We start from the raw sequence: 18,576 nt of genomic DNA, 5'->3' as shown, positions 1-18,576 counted from the left end.
AGTCTGAGGTCAAGGATATGAAGTTTCATTGATTCTTGCACATATACTTCCTTCAGTCAAAAGCTGATTAATGACATACAATGACTTACAATTAATTCAATATGTGTTATTAATTAGTTTTATTGTGGAAACCTGGTTCACAGACCAGGTAAATAAGTAAATTATCACAGCTTTAGTAGTTACCGGAAACCCATTAGCTTGTAATAACTGTCCATATGCATTAGGTGTAGAGTTACTGGAATTAGCTGCAGTGAAAAAAGTATAACCACATTATATTGCATTTCCAGGGCCAGCAGTAGATCCAGAGCCAGTATATACTTTCTGTATGGTACATTCTTACTACAGTAGCGTGATTGTGTGTTTGAACCCCAAGCCATTGCCTGAATACTGTGTGATAATCCTTTGTCCAGTGAAGGAGTTCCCCATGTTGAACTGCTCAATCCTACCTTAGTAGCAGTGGCTGGAACCCAAATTCTCATGGAATAATTAGTAGAAGTACATCAGGCAAATACAATGCCCAAATAGGTATTTGTTCCATACCAAAAACATGTATTTTGGCATAACTGTCCCTGCTCAGGCTGGAAACTGCAGAGTTGTTGCAGATCACAACCAGATTTATATTGCAGTGGATAAGCTATGAGCCATTATTGTCATGCTTTCTGAACTAAAGCATGACACTCTTCTAAAACAGGAAAAAAGACCTGAAACCTTATTGTCTTACCTGAAAATTCTTTGAATAAGCACATGCTGGCTGACCAGATGAGACATGATTTGAGCGTTGTGAAGTCAAACACTAGTTCTTCATATATCAGCTAGATGAGAACCTGAATTCTGGCACCTGGTACCTAATCCATCCACTTTTCCTCAAAAAATAAAATTGAAAGGTGTAGACCAAGGAAGGAGGTGAGGTGTTTTACTCTGCAGCCTGTTGTGGTTAACTATTCTGGCATCAATTAGTAATTCATCACTAAGACCACCAGAAAAGAGTTTCAAGTTTGTAGGCTGCCTGGATTACTTAAAGCATCTAATCATTTTCTATTTAAAAGAGACCCTGGGAGCACATGTGTTAATTGCTGGGGTTTTGCTTTTGCTCAAGACTGCCAAAAAGTCCATGTGTTGCTATAAAAATGTAAATTGCTACGAGTGGCAGGTAGAAGGGTTTTGTGGCTAAACCTTCTGTCTGGGTGAATTACATATGAACTCGATACTAACAATACTAGGTGTGTAAGTCTCTGCTCTTGCTTGCTTCCTGCCTGGTTTTAATTTTTCTGGTTTGTACTTGACCACCTTAAGAAGGCGATCAGTGAGAAAACAAAGGCAATATATCTCAGTATCAAAGACATGCTGCAACAGGTGATCGATCCTTTGTCACATCTTATGCTGCAAATATTAGCTTTTGTGATGCTGGTCATATAAATTCTGTGCCATTAATCATTTTCAGTCTACGAGCATAGCCTCCAAATTGCAGAAAGCCTACACACAGAATTCCTCTTTGCTCAGCCTTTGAGGGACAAAAAACTTGTGGTAAGGGCTGATTTACTCTGTGCTGGTCTATAATAAAACATTAACAAAGAAACTGTCAAATTTCAAATATAGATGAATATTTGTCTTCTAATATTTTGACCTAAATTTTAACACACACCCCCAACCAAAATTAAAACTATAAACCTAGACATCAAGCTAAAATGAAGAGTTTTCCAGACAAGCTTAGTTTCAACTGTGTTAACAGCCTCTCTTCTCCCACGTGTTGCTTACCACCTCTAATTAACCAGCTGGAAAGAGTGTAAAATTCTCCCACTCTCAACCCTAGAGAGGCTTGGAAAGGCTATTAGTGCACTGGACGTGCTGTGTAACAAAGTTGGTTTCCTCCTAGGAAATTGTAAAAGTGTCAGTATACAATGAGGTATGTACTGAGGGCATGCTTCACGTGGGCTCTTTTTAGGACATGTCTTATCTTTTCTTTTAATCTAAGGAAATGATAAGGTCAGCGTGTCCATGATGGCTTTTACGGATCAGGATGAATTGGTAGTCAGTGGTCTGGAGATTCCCCAGGTCTTTTTATATAAAGAACATGGCTTTGCATGTATTGCTTAACATATGAAAGTCACAAATGAGAGGAAACAATGAGAGCGCCTTATAGCAACAAATAGCTGCCTCCTGCTTTTACAAAGCTGGTTTATTTCTGCACGTATATGGAAACATTTTCTTTCGTTGGGTGTGCCAGAGAGGAAAACAGAAAAAAATAATTTTGGTTGCTTTGTCTTACTCTGTATCTCTTAACCTGTACTATTCTATAGCTGTTCCTCCTTTTACAGAGTCTGGGGTTTTTACAGATGTTAACAACTAGTGATAAAAACTAAAGGGATAAAAACTCCACCAAAACGTAGGATACATTTTACATTAAGAGCTTTAGAGGGAAATTATATGAGTGTATCCTCAAAGTTATCAAAAAAAACTGCCTGAAAAATGTTAGGTATAAACTGGTCTTTGAATGAATAGTTGCTGGAAAAACAGTTAAATTTTATTTATTGCTATAAACAATGGAAACCTTAATTTCTGATAATGTGAAAATCTATCTTCTTTGTTGCTAAATTATGAACACAGGTAACAGTTTATGTTTTTACAGCAGTATTTCATGTTCTAAGTACTTTATCATAGGTTGAAAAAGAAAGTTCTAGATTTGGTCCATAACAAAGTTCTGCCGATGCCATAAATTCACTGTAGAGACTTGTAGTGATGGATAATACAACTATTGTAATTAATGTGAAGCATATTCCCCTCATCCAGTTTTGCCAATTTTTTTTTTCTTTTTTTTCCTGTGTTGCGTCATTATCGCTATAGGAATGGCTCACAACAGCAAAGCAGTATGTTAAAACTAAAAAAAAAAAAAAAAGAGTGATCTCATTCACCATAGCTTTTAAGGTAGTGGAAACTTTCCTGTTTGTTTTTCCCTGGCATCGGTTTTCCCCCATTGTCTGCCAATAACCAATTAAATGTTTTGATACTGCACTGAGCAGGTGTCTGCAATGAAAAGAAATGTCACAGTCAAGGCATCGCTTTCCCAACTGGATACATTTCACTGTGATCTCTGACCTCCATATTGGTTTCCTTTTGTTACAGGCACTGCGTGTACTGAGCTGTGATTACAAGATGGAAAATGAAACTAGAATGGTGGTTTGTGATCTTGGGAACCCCATGGTGGCTGGTGCAAACGTAAGGGAAAACCAGATGCATTTACTGATTTTTATCTAGTTGAATTGTAAAGGGGAGCAAATGGAAACCTATTCAATTAGCAGAAAGTGTCCCCATAAGCACATAAACCAAATTATTGACTTGGATAGGAAATTTTTGGTATAACAAGAGGCAGAGTTTTGCTTCTGAAAAACTAAAAGTTTGTTTTTCTAAGATTAATGACTCTTGAGCCTGTGTTTTATTTCTTCTACTGTAAAGAAAATGAGAGTGACTCAATTTAAGTTGCCGAAGTTGCACTAGTATATTGAGAATCCCAATCCATAATGTGATCTGTTTATTTATCTCTTTTAGTAATCTTTCTGCTTAAGGTATATGTAGTAAATGACAGCTTCTTTAGCCTGATTCTCATCTTGAGTGGATAAGGATTGTCTTCTCAGTTCAAATCATGATTTATGTCCATGAAAGTGTCATTGGAAGCAAGTTTTCCTTCAAGTTATTAATGTCATTCTAAACATTTTCCTAAGACAGCTACTCATAAATCATACTACACATTAGATGGAACATTGGTAGCCTTGTTTCTAGACAAAAGTGGAACCGAGCAATGACTGATGATGGATGGAAGATAAGGATTAAACGTAGGTTTGGAGATTAAAGAAAGTACTACCCATTCCACAGTTGTCATCACTTCTCCCTGTTTCATGACAAAACAGTTCAGGACAATCCCAGAATTGTTGAAGTGGGGAATGTTTGGCCATGGATACCCTTGCAGAGGAATTCTAGCACTGCTCATAAATTCATAAATGCTAGGAATATTTAACTAAAATAATCCAGGCTTTTATAGCTAGATAAAAACTGTCCTAATAAAAATAAAGCAATCAACAGCATGAACATATATGAGGAATAAACAACAGTTTTTAAATGAAAACTACCACTGTTTGCATTTCATATTGGACCTGGAGCTTTGCAAAGAAATGAAAGCAAGTCTCGGTAGTATTTTCAAAATTCCTACCAAGTTAAGGTTTGTCCTATGGAAAATCAATATTTCGGTCTTCAGACTCTCTGTAATGGGGTGTTTTCCTGGCCTCTTATCTATCTTAAGGCAGTTCCTATCTGACCTTTGATAAAAAACAAATGGGTCATATAATAGGAGACTGGGACTAGAGCAAGCTTGTTTGGATCTTATGGTTAGCTTCAGATCAGTAATAGAACTTTTGAAAGTGAATGTGGGACCAGGTATCTAATACAGTCATCTTCTTTCATGGTCACAAGCAGTCCCAGAGAGACTCTGGGATTACAAGGACCTAGAAACACTGGAAAATGTATTCTAGGTGGTGGACCTACTGGGAGCAGGAACCTGCCTGGTGAGGATCTTTCTCTGTAGAACTACTGTGAACTAGAAGTCTGAAGGGGGTACTATAAGTGTTTTCTGGGAAGGACATAAGGAAGAGAGCTAAAAGATTTTGTAGTTTTTATTTTACTCAAGTAAATGAAACTCCTAAAAAGTAAGAGTAACTGAAAATATTTCCAATGAATGGAATTTTCATAATGGGATGATGGGAGACAATGACAGGCTGAAGCACTAGATAAATTCCAAGTCAAGGCAGATGATTTCCTGTACCGGAAAACCAGCAAATTTTGATATCTGGTCAATGATTTCCTGGTTAGTCTCATGGCAGAAGCAGATCCTCAAGATACAGACAGAAGTAGACAAGACTCTTGATTGGAATGCAGTGTTGGGTTAAGAAGAGCATAAACCCCCACAAATTTAGAAGAGGAAAGGAAGACTAAGCACAGGAGACATTAACATTGTATACCAAGCTAGGAGCAAGTCTTTGTGGTTTGCATGTGGTCATAAAAATAAGCAATGGAGAGGTCTGAGTGTGGAGGTGTTAGGCTACAGCCCCTCACACTCCTCCCTTTGAATCCAAAGCCCTACTTCTACATCATCCTTGATCCAAAATTCTAGTAGTGCAAAGACTTCAGGAATGCTATTTGGTAGCCACTAAAGCTGTACTGCTCTCACCTGTCTGCTTATGAATTCTCACAGCCTAACCATGTTTTTCTTCAGAATCAGCTCTACAGCTGCCATAAATGTGCTGTTACCAAATATTCCTAAGCAAAAAACTTCATAAAGAGACACTTGGAAATAGCAGAATAAAACAGCAGAGATCATAACATGTTTAAGGATAGTCTGGCTTATATCAAAAGAATCCAACCTTTGGAAATGAAGGCATATGAAGGCAGAGCATTACAAAGCCAGATGGCAAAAGTGTTTGGTTATAGTGAGTGAAGGCTTGGAGCCTAACTTTATCTTTGAAACCATCTCTCTTGGAAGTTTAGTAAAGGTGAAAGGACTTGAGCTTTTTCGATCCAAATGTATTTATCATGGCAAATGTACTTCCAAAAGCAAAATACCAGCCCTTTGTACAAATTGCATAAATCACGAAAGGTTGCTCTGATCCATTTCCAGTTTTGCAAAACAATTCTGCTCTGGCAAGAGATCAGTTATTCTCAAAATATTCGTTCAGAAAGAGGCTCTTTGTGGAAGTTGTGAGGGAGTGGGAAGGGAGGATTAGGTCAAAATCAAACATTCCTAAAACTCTTTAACCATTGAGTCACTGTAATGACTTTTCAGCACCCTGAAATCCTAGAATTCTTGAACTCTTTAAGATCAGCTTCTGAATATGAGGGTTATGTCAGGATTTTGTGGTATAACCCATGGGATATTACTGCAGCGGGCTACAGAGTTGTCTGACACTTCACATCTTTTACTGTCATCAAAATTGGTTTATCTCTGACTTTTTGAAAATCTGTGACCTTAAAATTATTTACTGGCCACAAAAATTACTTAACCTTTCCAGTAATATCTTTGTGGTTAAAAAAAAGATGAAAAGGTGAAAAAGAAGACAAGAAGAAATGGGAAGGAAAATCATGACACTATATGGCCAAGAATGCAAACTAGATGCCTGCGATACCACCTCACTGGCAAAAAGTGCTCAAAGTACTTATTTATGACACTGAAATGGATCAGACTGACTAGCTTCCTAATGCCTATTCAGCGACCTTAGCAAGTGAGATGTAGGTTTTATTATAAATTCTGGTAAAACAATTTGGAAGTAAATAGAAATGAATAGAAACAAGGTTAGAAGACTGGGAGGGTTGGAAGATAGTGCCTATTTCTTGGTATGTATCAGACTGACTCTTCAAGAGCACAGAGGTTTTATCTTTCATATGCACTGTTAACAAACTTCAAAAAAAGCTAGCTGTCTCCCAGCATACTTCTAGATACTGTCAAACATAATAGCAGATTAAAGCTTATCAGTTATAGCAGAAATGTCATGTATTTCAAAGATACGTGGTGTTACTAACATGAAAGACAATGCAATTTTAATGAAACTAAGTTCACTTGGAAAACTATTCTGACAAAATGAATGTCCTATTAAAATAAGGAGGTTGACTGATTGCTAAGTTACTAGCTCAAGCAAATTCAACTCCTTTGGCCTCAGCAGGTTTTCAGCAAGGGCATGTGACCATCTTTGCCCCATTATTAGTAGCAATGTCAACGTCTATTTGACATTAACAAAGTAATGTGACCATACAAAGGCAACATCTGCAGCATATTAGACTCATACAGTAGGAGTTTTTTTCAATATTAAGTAAGGTATTAAGCCTCAGGGGTATAATAGATCATCAAAACTGTAGTTCATATCAGCTCTGAGGAACATTTTATCTTTGGTTCACCAAACCTTTCTACTGCTATAAGTGGAAGCAAATGTATATGGACTGATTAGTAAAAACAGTAAGAGAAATGCCAAACTGAATATTTGGATTTTTTTTGTATCAAGAGATTAAAAAAATCATTATATTTTTAAAGGTGAATGAAATATCAATAGTTAAAATCACTTCCAAAAAGTGGTCTTAAATATAGCTTACACATTTATTCCAAGTCAGCTATTCAGCTTCTGTTTAATTTAATTATTATCTTCTAATCTTAAAATATTTTACATCAAAATAGAGAGATTAGCTATAAGTATGACATTAAAATGGTCAGAATTCAAAGATTTGAACTTGCCATTTCTTTTATAATGACAATATTGCTTTCAGCATAGGACAACTGAAAGAAGTAATCAAAACATGTTAGCTAAGTCTCATTCTGGAGATGGATTAAGATTCAGTGATGCTCCACTGCAAGTGAGGAAAGAAGGAGAATTGAATGAATTTTTTTTTTAAAAAAAGAAATGCTTGGAAAAAAGGAATTGCTTAAATGTCTGAAATTACACCCGCCCCACAGAGGAAAATGCCTCCTCTTCAGTGGTGTTGAATCTAGGTCCCAAAATAACACTCTACATTGTTGCATCCTGTCCTCTTGTGACAATGCCACCCCAAGTATGTTAATGGAAGTACGCCAAGCAGACAGCTTTTTCTTTCCCTTCTTTCCCCCCACCCTCTAATCTAGTCAGATATTGGCAGAGGTGAAGGAATAATGTCCTCATTTCCTAATGCCTTTTGATGACTTTCTCAGGAAGATTGTTTATCCACATGTAACCGTCCTTTTTGAAAATATAAAAGCACAGTGTGCAAGTTATCTGGCAGGAAGCTCTACCACCAGGCAATAGGGGATGTAGAGGGGAGTGAGAAGATGTTCAAGATTACAGACTGTAGATGTTGCTGTCAGTGTCACTGCAAAATTCACCTTGAAAAAATTACCAGATTTAAAACACATGCAGTTGAAATGAGGCGATTAAAGCCATTAATTTAATGTTGAGGGCACATGGTATCTCCTCCCTGTCACTTACATACTGTAAGTGGGGCTGTAAATATGTCCAACAAGACGATTACAGAGACCCCACCAAAGGCTATTGTTTATTCCTTCTTTAGTCAGCCCTGCAATTCCATTCTTTCTTCGGAATTAACTTGTTCTGCTTTACCCTATGCCCTTCTTGCAAAGCAAATTAACAGAGGGAGTAAGCAAGGTCTGCATAAACACAAGGGAGCACCAGGGGAAGCCCTTATGTCCTTCGGTTTTGGGAACTCTGTGTTTTACTCTCTCTTTCAGTGGTCACACACTACAAGTTGTGGCAAACTGAACTGCAAAGATAACTTTGAAGTTGTAGTCCTCTTAACTGAACTGCAATGAAAAAACTCAAACCAAATCAAATGATCAAGCTGCTGCTAATTTAGCCTCTAGAAGAAACACAGGTGATCAGTCAGCTCTGCAACACCTACAGCATGCAGCTCATATGTCACAGTTGCAGAGACAACAGGAGGAGCAGGAAGCTCTGGACAAAGGCATGCACGGATGGAGGCATGGACAAGAGGTGCCAGACAGCTATTATTTTCTTTTGCCTTGGCGAAGTAAAGCAAAGACTGTCTGGATGAAGAAGAGCCCACTGCTGTGTTCTTGGGAGTATGCTGCTTTGTTTCTCTTGATCTTTCCTCTGTCCAGCCAAGATTTCTATCTGGCAACACATACAGGCACAACAGTAGTTTTTCCTGAAAACAACTAGATGACATTATTTCATACAAATTTTAAAAAGCAACAGTATCCTATATAAGTCTGTGAAATGCAATGTTGAACAGTCCTGCTTTTTTCATACGGAGACATCAACCATTTTTAGTAACCTGTTGTTTTGTTTCTTTCTCAGTTCTCTACAGGCATTCGGTTTTCTGTTCAGCATTTTGAAAATGCAGATTTCAGCATCAATTTTGAACTGCAAATAAAAAGGTTAGATGTTTTACAAAGAGTGGTTGTTTAAATTCTGAATTCCTATTGATATCTGAATTTTATTATATAAGAAGTAACTAACTCTTCAGTGTGAGTAGTTATTTCATGGGCTTTCCTATGGTAGCTTTCTTCAGGAGGATTTGTGGAGTTGAAGTCTTGTTAGCTTTTAGCAAAATCAGTCTCAGGGTGGTTCTGAGAATTTTATTTTGTTAAAATTCAGGTTAACTTATTTGGGTCAGTGATCCAAGGATCTTCTACAGATCTGTCAAATTTGCGCTTTGTTTTCCACTTCAGAATTAATGATGTGATCACTTTGTAACAAAGTTGTGTATTTAAAAACATATCATGCTCTGGAGAGAAAAAAAAGACATGCAACTTCTTAATGATGATTTAGAAAATAGAAGAGCAGTTAAAATCTGTTCAACAGATTTACTGGCATGAAGAAAGAAAACTGTTTCAGTTTGATGCAGGTAACCTTTGCCATTTTTCCATTAGTTTCTTCCACATTTGTGGGGCTGAAGTATTACTGCTGGAGAAGCTTCTTTTTTATGCAGAGCAGTACTTCCTCCACAGGGACAAAAAACCACAGGACACGCTGGGTTAGGATAACAGCAAGAAAAACCTGGGACTTCTTCAGCAGGTGGCAGGGCTTCTGCTCCATCTGTCCTTATCAAACACTCGCTGGAGTTCCTAATGGGGCCCCACACAAAGAGACTTAATTGCTAATGTCTGGCCTTTAATGAGGGCCTTGATCTTGTTCACTAGTAAATAACGGAGATATTTAAAATGTTTAAGTCATAATTCCATAATGTAACCCTTGAAGTAAAGGGCATACAGAAACTTGGGAAGGGCACAGCAACACCATAGAAGATGGTGAGGTGCCTGGTCAGGCCTCAGCCCTCTGCCAAGAGTCTGGCTGGTGAGCTGGAGGTCATGCAAGCCTGGGAATGGGCTCCTCCAGAGGCAGATACAAGATGTAACGTCTTAGCTTGTAGGTCCCCTGTCCATACTGCTATTATTGTCAAGTCATTAATGAAAGCAATATGATTTTAAATGTGTATCAGAGGTTCTTGTCACTATCCTTTTCATGCTGTGAAACTGGAGAGGTTCAGAGCCTTTTGGGTAGCTAGATCTTTCTAGGTAATAAGAGTTGAGGGTAGGTCACTTCCAAGGCTTTACTGAGGAATAAGTCTGAACTTTAGGAGATGGCAACATCTGATGCTTTCTCCATGAGTGTGACTCACTAAAATGTAAAGGGAGGAGATCTGCTGGGCTACCAAAAAGGACAATTTCCACAAACTGGTATCAAAATGCTGAAGAACACCCAGCTAGTTAACAAAAAGAAAAAAAGAGAGAAAGAAAAAAGTAAAACTTGTTGCATAGGAAGTGTACCCTACAGTTAAAACTCGCTCCTTTGTACATTCATTCTCAAGCAGCACTACAGTTTGAGCATGTCTATGTCCTTAGTGAACAGGTAAAAGAATCTTAAAAAAGAAACAGAAATGCCTAAGGCTGAAAGAGGAAATTACCTAAATGGCAGGAAAGGGAAGCAGAGAACATATCTGAATTTGTGTCCTGGTCTGAGTTATTCAAGAGAAACCTTTAATTTACTTCAAAATATCAAGTGGAAAATAAATATTTTGGTTTGTAAGACTGAAGTTCATTACTTATGGGAAATAAGATAGAGGCTGAGTAGTGTCTTGAAATCTGATTTCTTTTCTGATGTGGAATTTTCTAGGCAATTATATACCCCTTAGAGAAGGAGATGTCCTGGCACTTTTATTTAAACTATTTTCTTCTCTACAAAATAACAGAGCACAAACAATATTTGAATACCAAATACATATGACCAAAATCTGTATTTTAACTCTATGGAAAGTAGTACCGTTACACAAATTGGAGAGCAGCTTATTCTAATGAATTAGTGGCATAGTCATTTTTATACTTAAGCAATGTTTGTACTTTTGTACTCAAAGCAATCGCCATAGAGAATTACATCAAAAGTACAAATAATGTTTGAGGGGAATCTGCACCAGTTTACAAACAAATTAGAGCTTCTCCTAATTTTAGCAATCTGTAACCAGAAATCCTGGATCAAACCAGTATTGCCCTTTACTCCTCAGGAGTTGGTTGCTGGAAATGCTGGCCTCCTCTGAATGTTTCCATTAGACTGATGCTACCCAGATGTGATAACAGTAAACTGTGACAGCAATAGAAACTTAGTCTCCATGAAGCAAGGAAGTACTTCCACACTGCTTGAAAAAAGCCTCCAAATTTAGTATCATTAATCCCATAATTAAATAAACTCTAAATCTGTAATTATTTATTTTCACTGTCTTCATGCATTTGAACCTACAAACCTTTCTTTACATGAATGGGCTATAGTCATAGTAATGGCCTTTTTGAAGTAAGATATGAAGGATTTGCGATAAGAAAAGACAGTAAAATGAGTGGCAGCTCTAGGCTTTAAACATAGGGATCTGTTTTCACTATCAAGTGGGACTAAGTGTAAACCCTCTCTGGACAGGGGAGGGGAGAAAATAAGAAAGGTAAAGAAACAGTTTAGTTTGATTCTTTATCTTCAAAGACTGTTACAATTTTGGAGAGTCATAAATGCAAATTGTATTTTAAGAAAGCCTATCTTGTTCATTAACACTGCTTTCCTCCAATGCATGAAACACCACTGTATTCTATTAACATAGTCCTATCCATACAGATAACCAAGCTGAACAAGGGAATTTACATAATATTTTAAGCTAAATAAATTTGTATTATCATATTCACACATAGGATTCTTTAAAGGAAGTTTGAGTTGATTATATTGTTAAACACATGATGAACTCAGAGACTGAAGAGTAGCAATAGCAAGCCCTTGCTGTAATACGTCCAATGGCATAGCTTCCTAATTGTAGGCCTTGTTGCATTCAGTGCTTTATCTGTAACAATCTAGAGTTCTGCTAAATAACCTTTTTTAACCCTTTTACATATCTTTTCCAGCTCTAACAAGATTAATCCCACCAGCAATTTAGTTAACCTCCATATCAACATCAGTGCAGTGGCTCAAGTACAGATCAGAGGGTAAGTATTCAACCATTTCAGTTCATAATAATAACTACTTTTTGTATTGAATCTTTCCACATACAATAATCCTATGTAGTGAATATTTTAACATACTGTAATTCCCAATGCCTTATCCACACAGAACACCTGAGAATTCCCATGAGTCTTACCCCTGCAAGCCTTGCAGGACAGAGCCACTAAGGACTTACCAGCTCATGTAGGGCAGGGCTGCCCACAAGGACTCCAGTAAACTCACTGAGTGTCTCTGCAAATGCAGCACTCTGTAGAATCCCACATTGCAGTAACACCGTTTAGAGCCAACATTTTATTTGGGCATTCAAATTGTGAATGGATGTTTCTAGAACAAAATGCCTGTTCATATGCATAGGTCTGCTTGTGCAACCACTTAGGCACTTAATTCTGAATTCCAAAGCAGAAGCTGCTGCTTTTATGACTGGAATGATGAAACACGTTGTGGCCAGGCATATACTAATAGGAAGCAGGGTGAGGCATCTGCAGAAAGGATGAATAAGGAATGAGCTATGACAAGAGGTCAACCAGCTACTACTGCATGGTTCTTACATTTCTGTCTGAAGCAGGTGCCTGTCTGTTGACACAAGGGATACCGAAGCTAAACAAGCACAGGATATGATCAAAGATGATCTTTTCTATCTCTGTTTTCACATACAGCATGGTTTCAGAAACTATAAAATGTGATTAGGTGATAATTACCATATGAATCAGCAGTGTGCCCAGGTGGCCAAGAAGGCCAATAGCATCCTGGCTTGTATCCGAAGCAGTGTGGCCAGCAGGGTTGGGGTAGTGATCGTCCCCCTGTACTGGGCACTGGTGAGGCCGCACCTCGAACACTGTGTTCAGTTTTGGGCCCCTCACACCAAGAGGGATGTTGAGGTGCTGGAGCGTGTCCAGAGAAGGGCAACGAAGCTGGTGAAGGGTCTGGAGCACAGGTCTTATGAGGAGCAGCTGAGGAAACTGGGGGTGTTTAGCTGGGAGGAGACTCAGGGGGGGCCTTACTGCTCTCTACAGCTGCCTGGAAGGAGGTTGTGGTGAGGTGGGGATTGGTCTCTTCTCCCAAGTTGTAACAAGCAACAGGACAAGAGGAAACAGCCTCCGGTTGTGCCAAGGAAGGTTTAGATTGGGTGTTAGGAAACATTTCTTCACTGAGAGGGTGGTCAAGCATTGGAACAGGCTGCTCAGGGGGCTGGTGGAATCTCTATTCCTGGAAGTGTTTAGAAGGTGTGTGGATGTAACACTTAGGGACATGGTTTAGTGATGGACTTGGCAGTGTTGGGTTAATGGTTGGACCTGGTGATCTCACTTTTCAAACCTGAATGATTCTATGATTCTGTAAGAATCTCAGACCACCCTATAAAATCTTGGAATTAGACTGCTATCCTGACATCCTGGGGGAAGTTGGCAGGATATTCTTTTAAAGCAAATAATTGCCAAACATGCTTTTTGTCTGGGATCTCAGATTTCCTACGTCTCCTCAAACTACAGCTGTGGACCTTAACCATTGTCAGCTCTGCAAGGGGAGTACAGGCGGAACATGGCCTGGCTTCGCTCCCACAGTCAAGCCATGAGGTGTGGCTGATTTGAGAGGGGTAGATGTCCCTTACATGATGTACCTCAAGGGGCTGCCTTAGGTGTAAAAAGTAAAAATGCCTTTATGTTTTTATGGATTTATAAACATCCATTTATTTGTATCACTTCAAAGACAATACTTTGACTACCTAGTGCCAGCAGAGTGTCCAATCATTTTGCAGATCATATTTTCTGCTCTAATATTTAATCTAAGTCAGGGAGATTTTAGAAGTATTTTCATCATATTTTGGATTTTCCAGCTTAAGAAGACTAACCCTAAGGCTAGTCTTTTAGGTGGAAAAAAAGAGGACTGGCACTTAAAGACAATGTAGATATATATTGATGCTTGTATTTCTGAAAAGGAGCAGTTGAAAGACAGCATGTTTAACAAGAACAGAAATGAGAGTAGTATTTCATTTTCTGTAGTTAGTGGTGATCTAGAGACATGAGCTGGATAGGGAGAGGTGAAAAATCCAGAATGAGGGGGGAAAATTTCTCTTAGAGAAAAAGAAGTGGATGCAGAGGAAATAGGAATCAAAGGGGTTAGATGGTGGGCTGCGGGTGTGTGAGAAAATGTTGGGAGCCAGCAACTGCTCGATGTTGCCATGGGTGGGCACCCGGATTAAGGGCTGGCTGGACTTTCAATTCAGTCAATGAAATGGTTATAGATACTTACATGAACTTCTCAGTAAGGGCTCCTTCCAGTGCTGTGGTTTCTGTTTTTTTCAGTGAGGTTGCTCATTGCTTTCACAGAAAAATTGTACAAACTTTTTGTATTCTTTGGAAACATTTTGCCTCTCTCATGTACTTTCTGTGCCATAGCGTGTTCTTTTAATGAAAATTTCTGTAACAGGTGAATAGATAGACAAAAAAATGACCAAAACATTCTTGGTTCTTAAAAAGAGCTTGCCCGTAAGTGGAAAAAGTGGCTTGAATTTGCTGCCTGCAGTGCTAAGAAACAGGTCATTAAATACAGAGGAATTACTTGACTGAACGACTTCCAGTTCCTTTCCTCTTAAGTCTTTTCTTATTAGCTATAGCATGCATGTACCAAGGAAAATTCCCAAGTGCTTTGTTGACAGATTTTGTTAATTACTCAGAGATGCTGAGGCATTCAGCTCCAAGGGAACTATTTGCTCACAATTTCCTAGATAAAAATAAAAGAGAGACTGTGTCCACATTTGGACTGGAAAATATCTAGCACTGGTTTCCCTGCTGCTCTGCACAGAGTTGCATGAAGTGGGACTGGAATCATTGTGCATTTTACTGAGTAAGTAGTTATGAAATTGTGCATATGTATACATACTTATAAATTTGCAGTGGATCCATGCAAATACTGCCTCTATGAGAAAGGAATAAATCTTCTTCAGTATCCTATTCAAAAGAAATTTAATTCAATGAGAAGTTGCTCTGATAACTGAGATTTTATTATTCTGCCTACCTTTTGTTCTATAAAAATGTAAGTTTTAAGTGTTATTTCTCACTGCTGAAAGAGCACTAGAGGAATGAGGGATTCAGGAAGGAAGTAATTTGGACTGAGAGGATTTGCAGCTGGTAGAATTCTTATTGTAAATCCCACATAAGCATTTTCTGTAGAACATACTTCCTTTATCTTATTTTTCAGTGCTCTTGTTTGATTATTGTCACCTAAAAGTCTAGGAAAAATTCTCATCTAATAAATCACTCAAATGTTAAAAATATTCTTAGTTAAATGCAAAATAAAATAGTCAAAAGGGGAATTCTGTTTAATTTGATCGGATTTTGCTGCTTTCATGTCAATAGCAGAAGTCCTCAATATAACTGTAAAATCTGTTAAAATAAATGTTCTTATTTACTTTATAATTGTTTTAATTGAACACCTACATTTACACTTCACATTTTGTAAGTCTGTGTGTAAGAAAAATACGGCACAGGGAGTGTAGTAGAAAATACTCATTTTTGAAATCTCGTGCCTGCTTCTTTTTTTCTATGTACAGTTTCTGGTTTGCAAATTTTTGTGGTAGCTTAAGGGTTTCTGTGTCTTGGCTTTTGCAACAACACAGGAAAGTTCCTATTCTCCAACAATTAATAATTAAAATTCTTATAATAAACAAGGCCATTTGTGAAATATAATAAGTTAGGCTAGCTACCTCATCTAAAATTACCTTTAATTAATATGTTCCATTGTTCTTACTACTTTGACTTGTAAATTTGTCCCCTGGCTTACTTGTTAGTACAAACCTCTGCCTTTTGAAGTCTGGGGAAGTATTTAGAGTTAGCATTTAGAATTAGCAGGGTATGCCAGGGTACCCTAAATTTCATGAAGAGTTGTACATTAGCTGGATGCTGTTAAGTTGTTCTCTGGGATCACCTGCTGCTTTTAGAAGCTGTATTTGGTAGAAAAGTTTCTATCAAACATTTCATTCATTATATCCAACATTAAGAGCTGGAAGCAAGAACAGTTTGTTTCTTCCTAAAGTATTTTTAAAAGTCAGCATTTGCAACAAAATCATCCAGTCTTCTGTCCTCTTCTGCAAGGGGCAATCTGCAGTATTGCTTTCTCTGTTAAGAATCAAGGGAAAGTGAATTAATATTGGTGGGTAGAAGTCCATCATTTTAGTCAAATGTTATATTCTGAAAAAACTCATTAGCAATTCTTTTAACAGTTTTCTGTCTGAAAACTTCCAGCTTTGGCAGAACAAGCATTGAAATTTTATGGTTTTCTTTAAGCTAAAGATTCTGGAAACCGGCAAAACCAAGTGAGCATCGTCCCTTGTAAAGGAAGGGTAATACTTACCGGTTTAGCACCAAGAGCTACTTTCAGTACTAGCAGATGGCAGATATCTGTGCCAGAACTCACTGACCATGCTAAAAGAAATTCTTGGGATCCATTTTCCCAACTTCTCAACAACTGAATAAGGTTAAAGTTGGCATCTGAATGGGACCCTGCCAAGGAACTTATAGTTTTTATAGGAAATAAAATGCTTGTGATTCAAATAGAAACGTTAACAGACTACTTGGTCCTTGATGTCAGACAGGGAAGGGAAGGAAAGGAAAAATAAAATAGCAGATGGAAAGATGTCAAATATTAAGTCACTGTTTTCTTCGTTTATGTTTGATTTACATGTTGCAAGTTGCAACGGTGTTTCAGGGGATGCCTCAGCTGCCACTTCATTTGCAAAGCAAATGGGAAGCTTGGAGCACTAGTCCTGAATTCAGTTTCTTGATACACTGCTTTCCATCGTGAGTTTATGGAAGTCACAGTACCTCCATTTCCCACCTGTAAAATGAGATAGACTACTTTGCAAGGTTTTTTACAGGAATAATAACAGGTTATATTGAATTTACAGTCAGAGCAGTTAAATAAATATCTAAAAATGTATTGCAAGGAAGGAAAATGCATAGCATTAAACATCTACAGGCTTTACATAGAAATGAGAAAATTAATTTATTTACATATCATTACTCTAGTTTTTTGGATTGTATTAATGTATTCAGATACCTCATCAGTGTGAATGTAAATGCCCGACAGACTACATTCCTCTCTCCAAATAGAGAAAAAATCACCCCCTTGTCTGGAAAGGACCATCCATCAGAGGAAGTATGAAAATAAATGCACACCCTCAGTAGTCTGTAAGATCTGGGTAGTACGTTATGGAAGCATTATATATTGTTCAACTCACCTAATTCTAATGAATGTGCCCAAGTAAAATGCCCTTAAGGGCTCAGGTTTCTATCTATAGTGGTCTTCATGGTTTTTTCTAAAAGTGATGCAGCCAATCACTGGTAACAGTTGATGAGTTAACCTATTTTATATATTACAGGGTGTCTCACCCCCCAACGATTATTTTGCCGCTTCATAACTGGGAACCCAAAGATGAACCTACAAAAGAAGAAGAACTTGGTCCTTTAGTAGAACACATCTATGAGGTAAAAATGTTATATGTTGCCACAGGACCTCATGCTAGAAGGGTTCAGGTAGAAAAAGGTGCATTGGGTGAACTGCATGGAATACAGGCCACCTTTGGAATCTGATGGATGGCCTTTATTCTAGGAGATAAAACAGAGTGCTTCACATCTGGTTATAATTCACAAACTAGCACTCAAGAAAACATAAGCAACTGAGCTGAATCAGCAGTGTAAGATAACAACTTGCATGACTTATATAAGCTGTTATGAATCAGTCTGTAAAATACAAAATATTATTTGTGAATTCCTCATCTTAACACATTTCTCTAAACTGAAAAATCACTGACAAATCTTCCTGCCTCAATCACGTGGGCTGTTTGTGGAACTATATATGTGACTTCCAATGTATTGACATAGTTACAGTGATTATTACAGTGATTAAAGAAACCACATTTAATAGTGTATTGATATCAGCAAAGCATAAAAAAGGTCAAAAAACCACCCAAAAACCCTTTACTGAAGAAGATTTAAGGTTGAAATTGGGTTTTATTTGGTTCTAAATAAAGCTTATTAGTCACAAAAATTCTACACACTCAAAAAAAGGAGGTTCTCGCATATCTAGAATCTTTGAGTAAAGCTCCATGGTGTTCTGCTTCTTCAGCTCTCATGCCTAGTGTTAACACATATCCAAACTTCCTGTGGTCATCAGATGTTTTCAAATTGTAAACTTTGATACAAGAAAATCATCTTAATATCCCAGATTTTATAATTTATATTATTTCTATCTTTACTAGATTTCCCAGAAAAGAATAATGCCCTGGGATGTTACTTTGGGAAAACTAGTTCCCTTTTTTCTTTTGAGGAAATTTGAACTGAGGAGTGTTCCTAATCACAAACGTAGTTTAAGCTCTGCTATGCCTTCTGTTCTTGCACACTGAAATGTGATTCTTTTGTGTCCTGATGTTTCAGCTACTATTTTCAAGTATGTTCTGTTAAGGTTCATTGTATATATTTGTATAGTGTGTTTTGATGTGTTTTTTTATACTTTCTAAGGTAATTCTGTCTCTTTTATATGTAGGAAAAAATGGGAAAGGTGCAGGATTTCT

The 18,576-nt window shown here is 37.6% G+C and overlaps 1 protein-coding gene across 1 annotated transcript in view; it reads left to right on the top strand.

The window, feature by feature from the left end:
• The window catches only part of ITGA8 (integrin subunit alpha 8), a 118,764-nt gene that overhangs the window by 61,673 nt on the left and 38,515 nt on the right, over window positions 1-18,576 (top strand). Inside the window, exons 21-24 of the mRNA XM_056336240.1 lie at window positions 3,121-3,213; window positions 8,838-8,917; window positions 11,915-11,995; window positions 17,386-17,491. Coding sequence (XP_056192215.1) covers window positions 3,121-3,213; window positions 8,838-8,917; window positions 11,915-11,995; window positions 17,386-17,491 — 360 coding nt within the window. The remainder of the gene's footprint in view (window positions 1-3,120; window positions 3,214-8,837; window positions 8,918-11,914; window positions 11,996-17,385; window positions 17,492-18,576) is intronic.

Source organism: Falco biarmicus, chromosome 4, assembly GCF_023638135.1.
Source record: "Falco biarmicus isolate bFalBia1 chromosome 4, bFalBia1.pri, whole genome shotgun sequence".
NCBI classification, from domain to species: Eukaryota; Metazoa; Chordata; class Aves; order Falconiformes; family Falconidae; genus Falco; species Falco biarmicus.
Note: the sequence above shows the minus strand (reverse complement) of the source record. Positions and strands in the feature narration are given on the sequence as shown.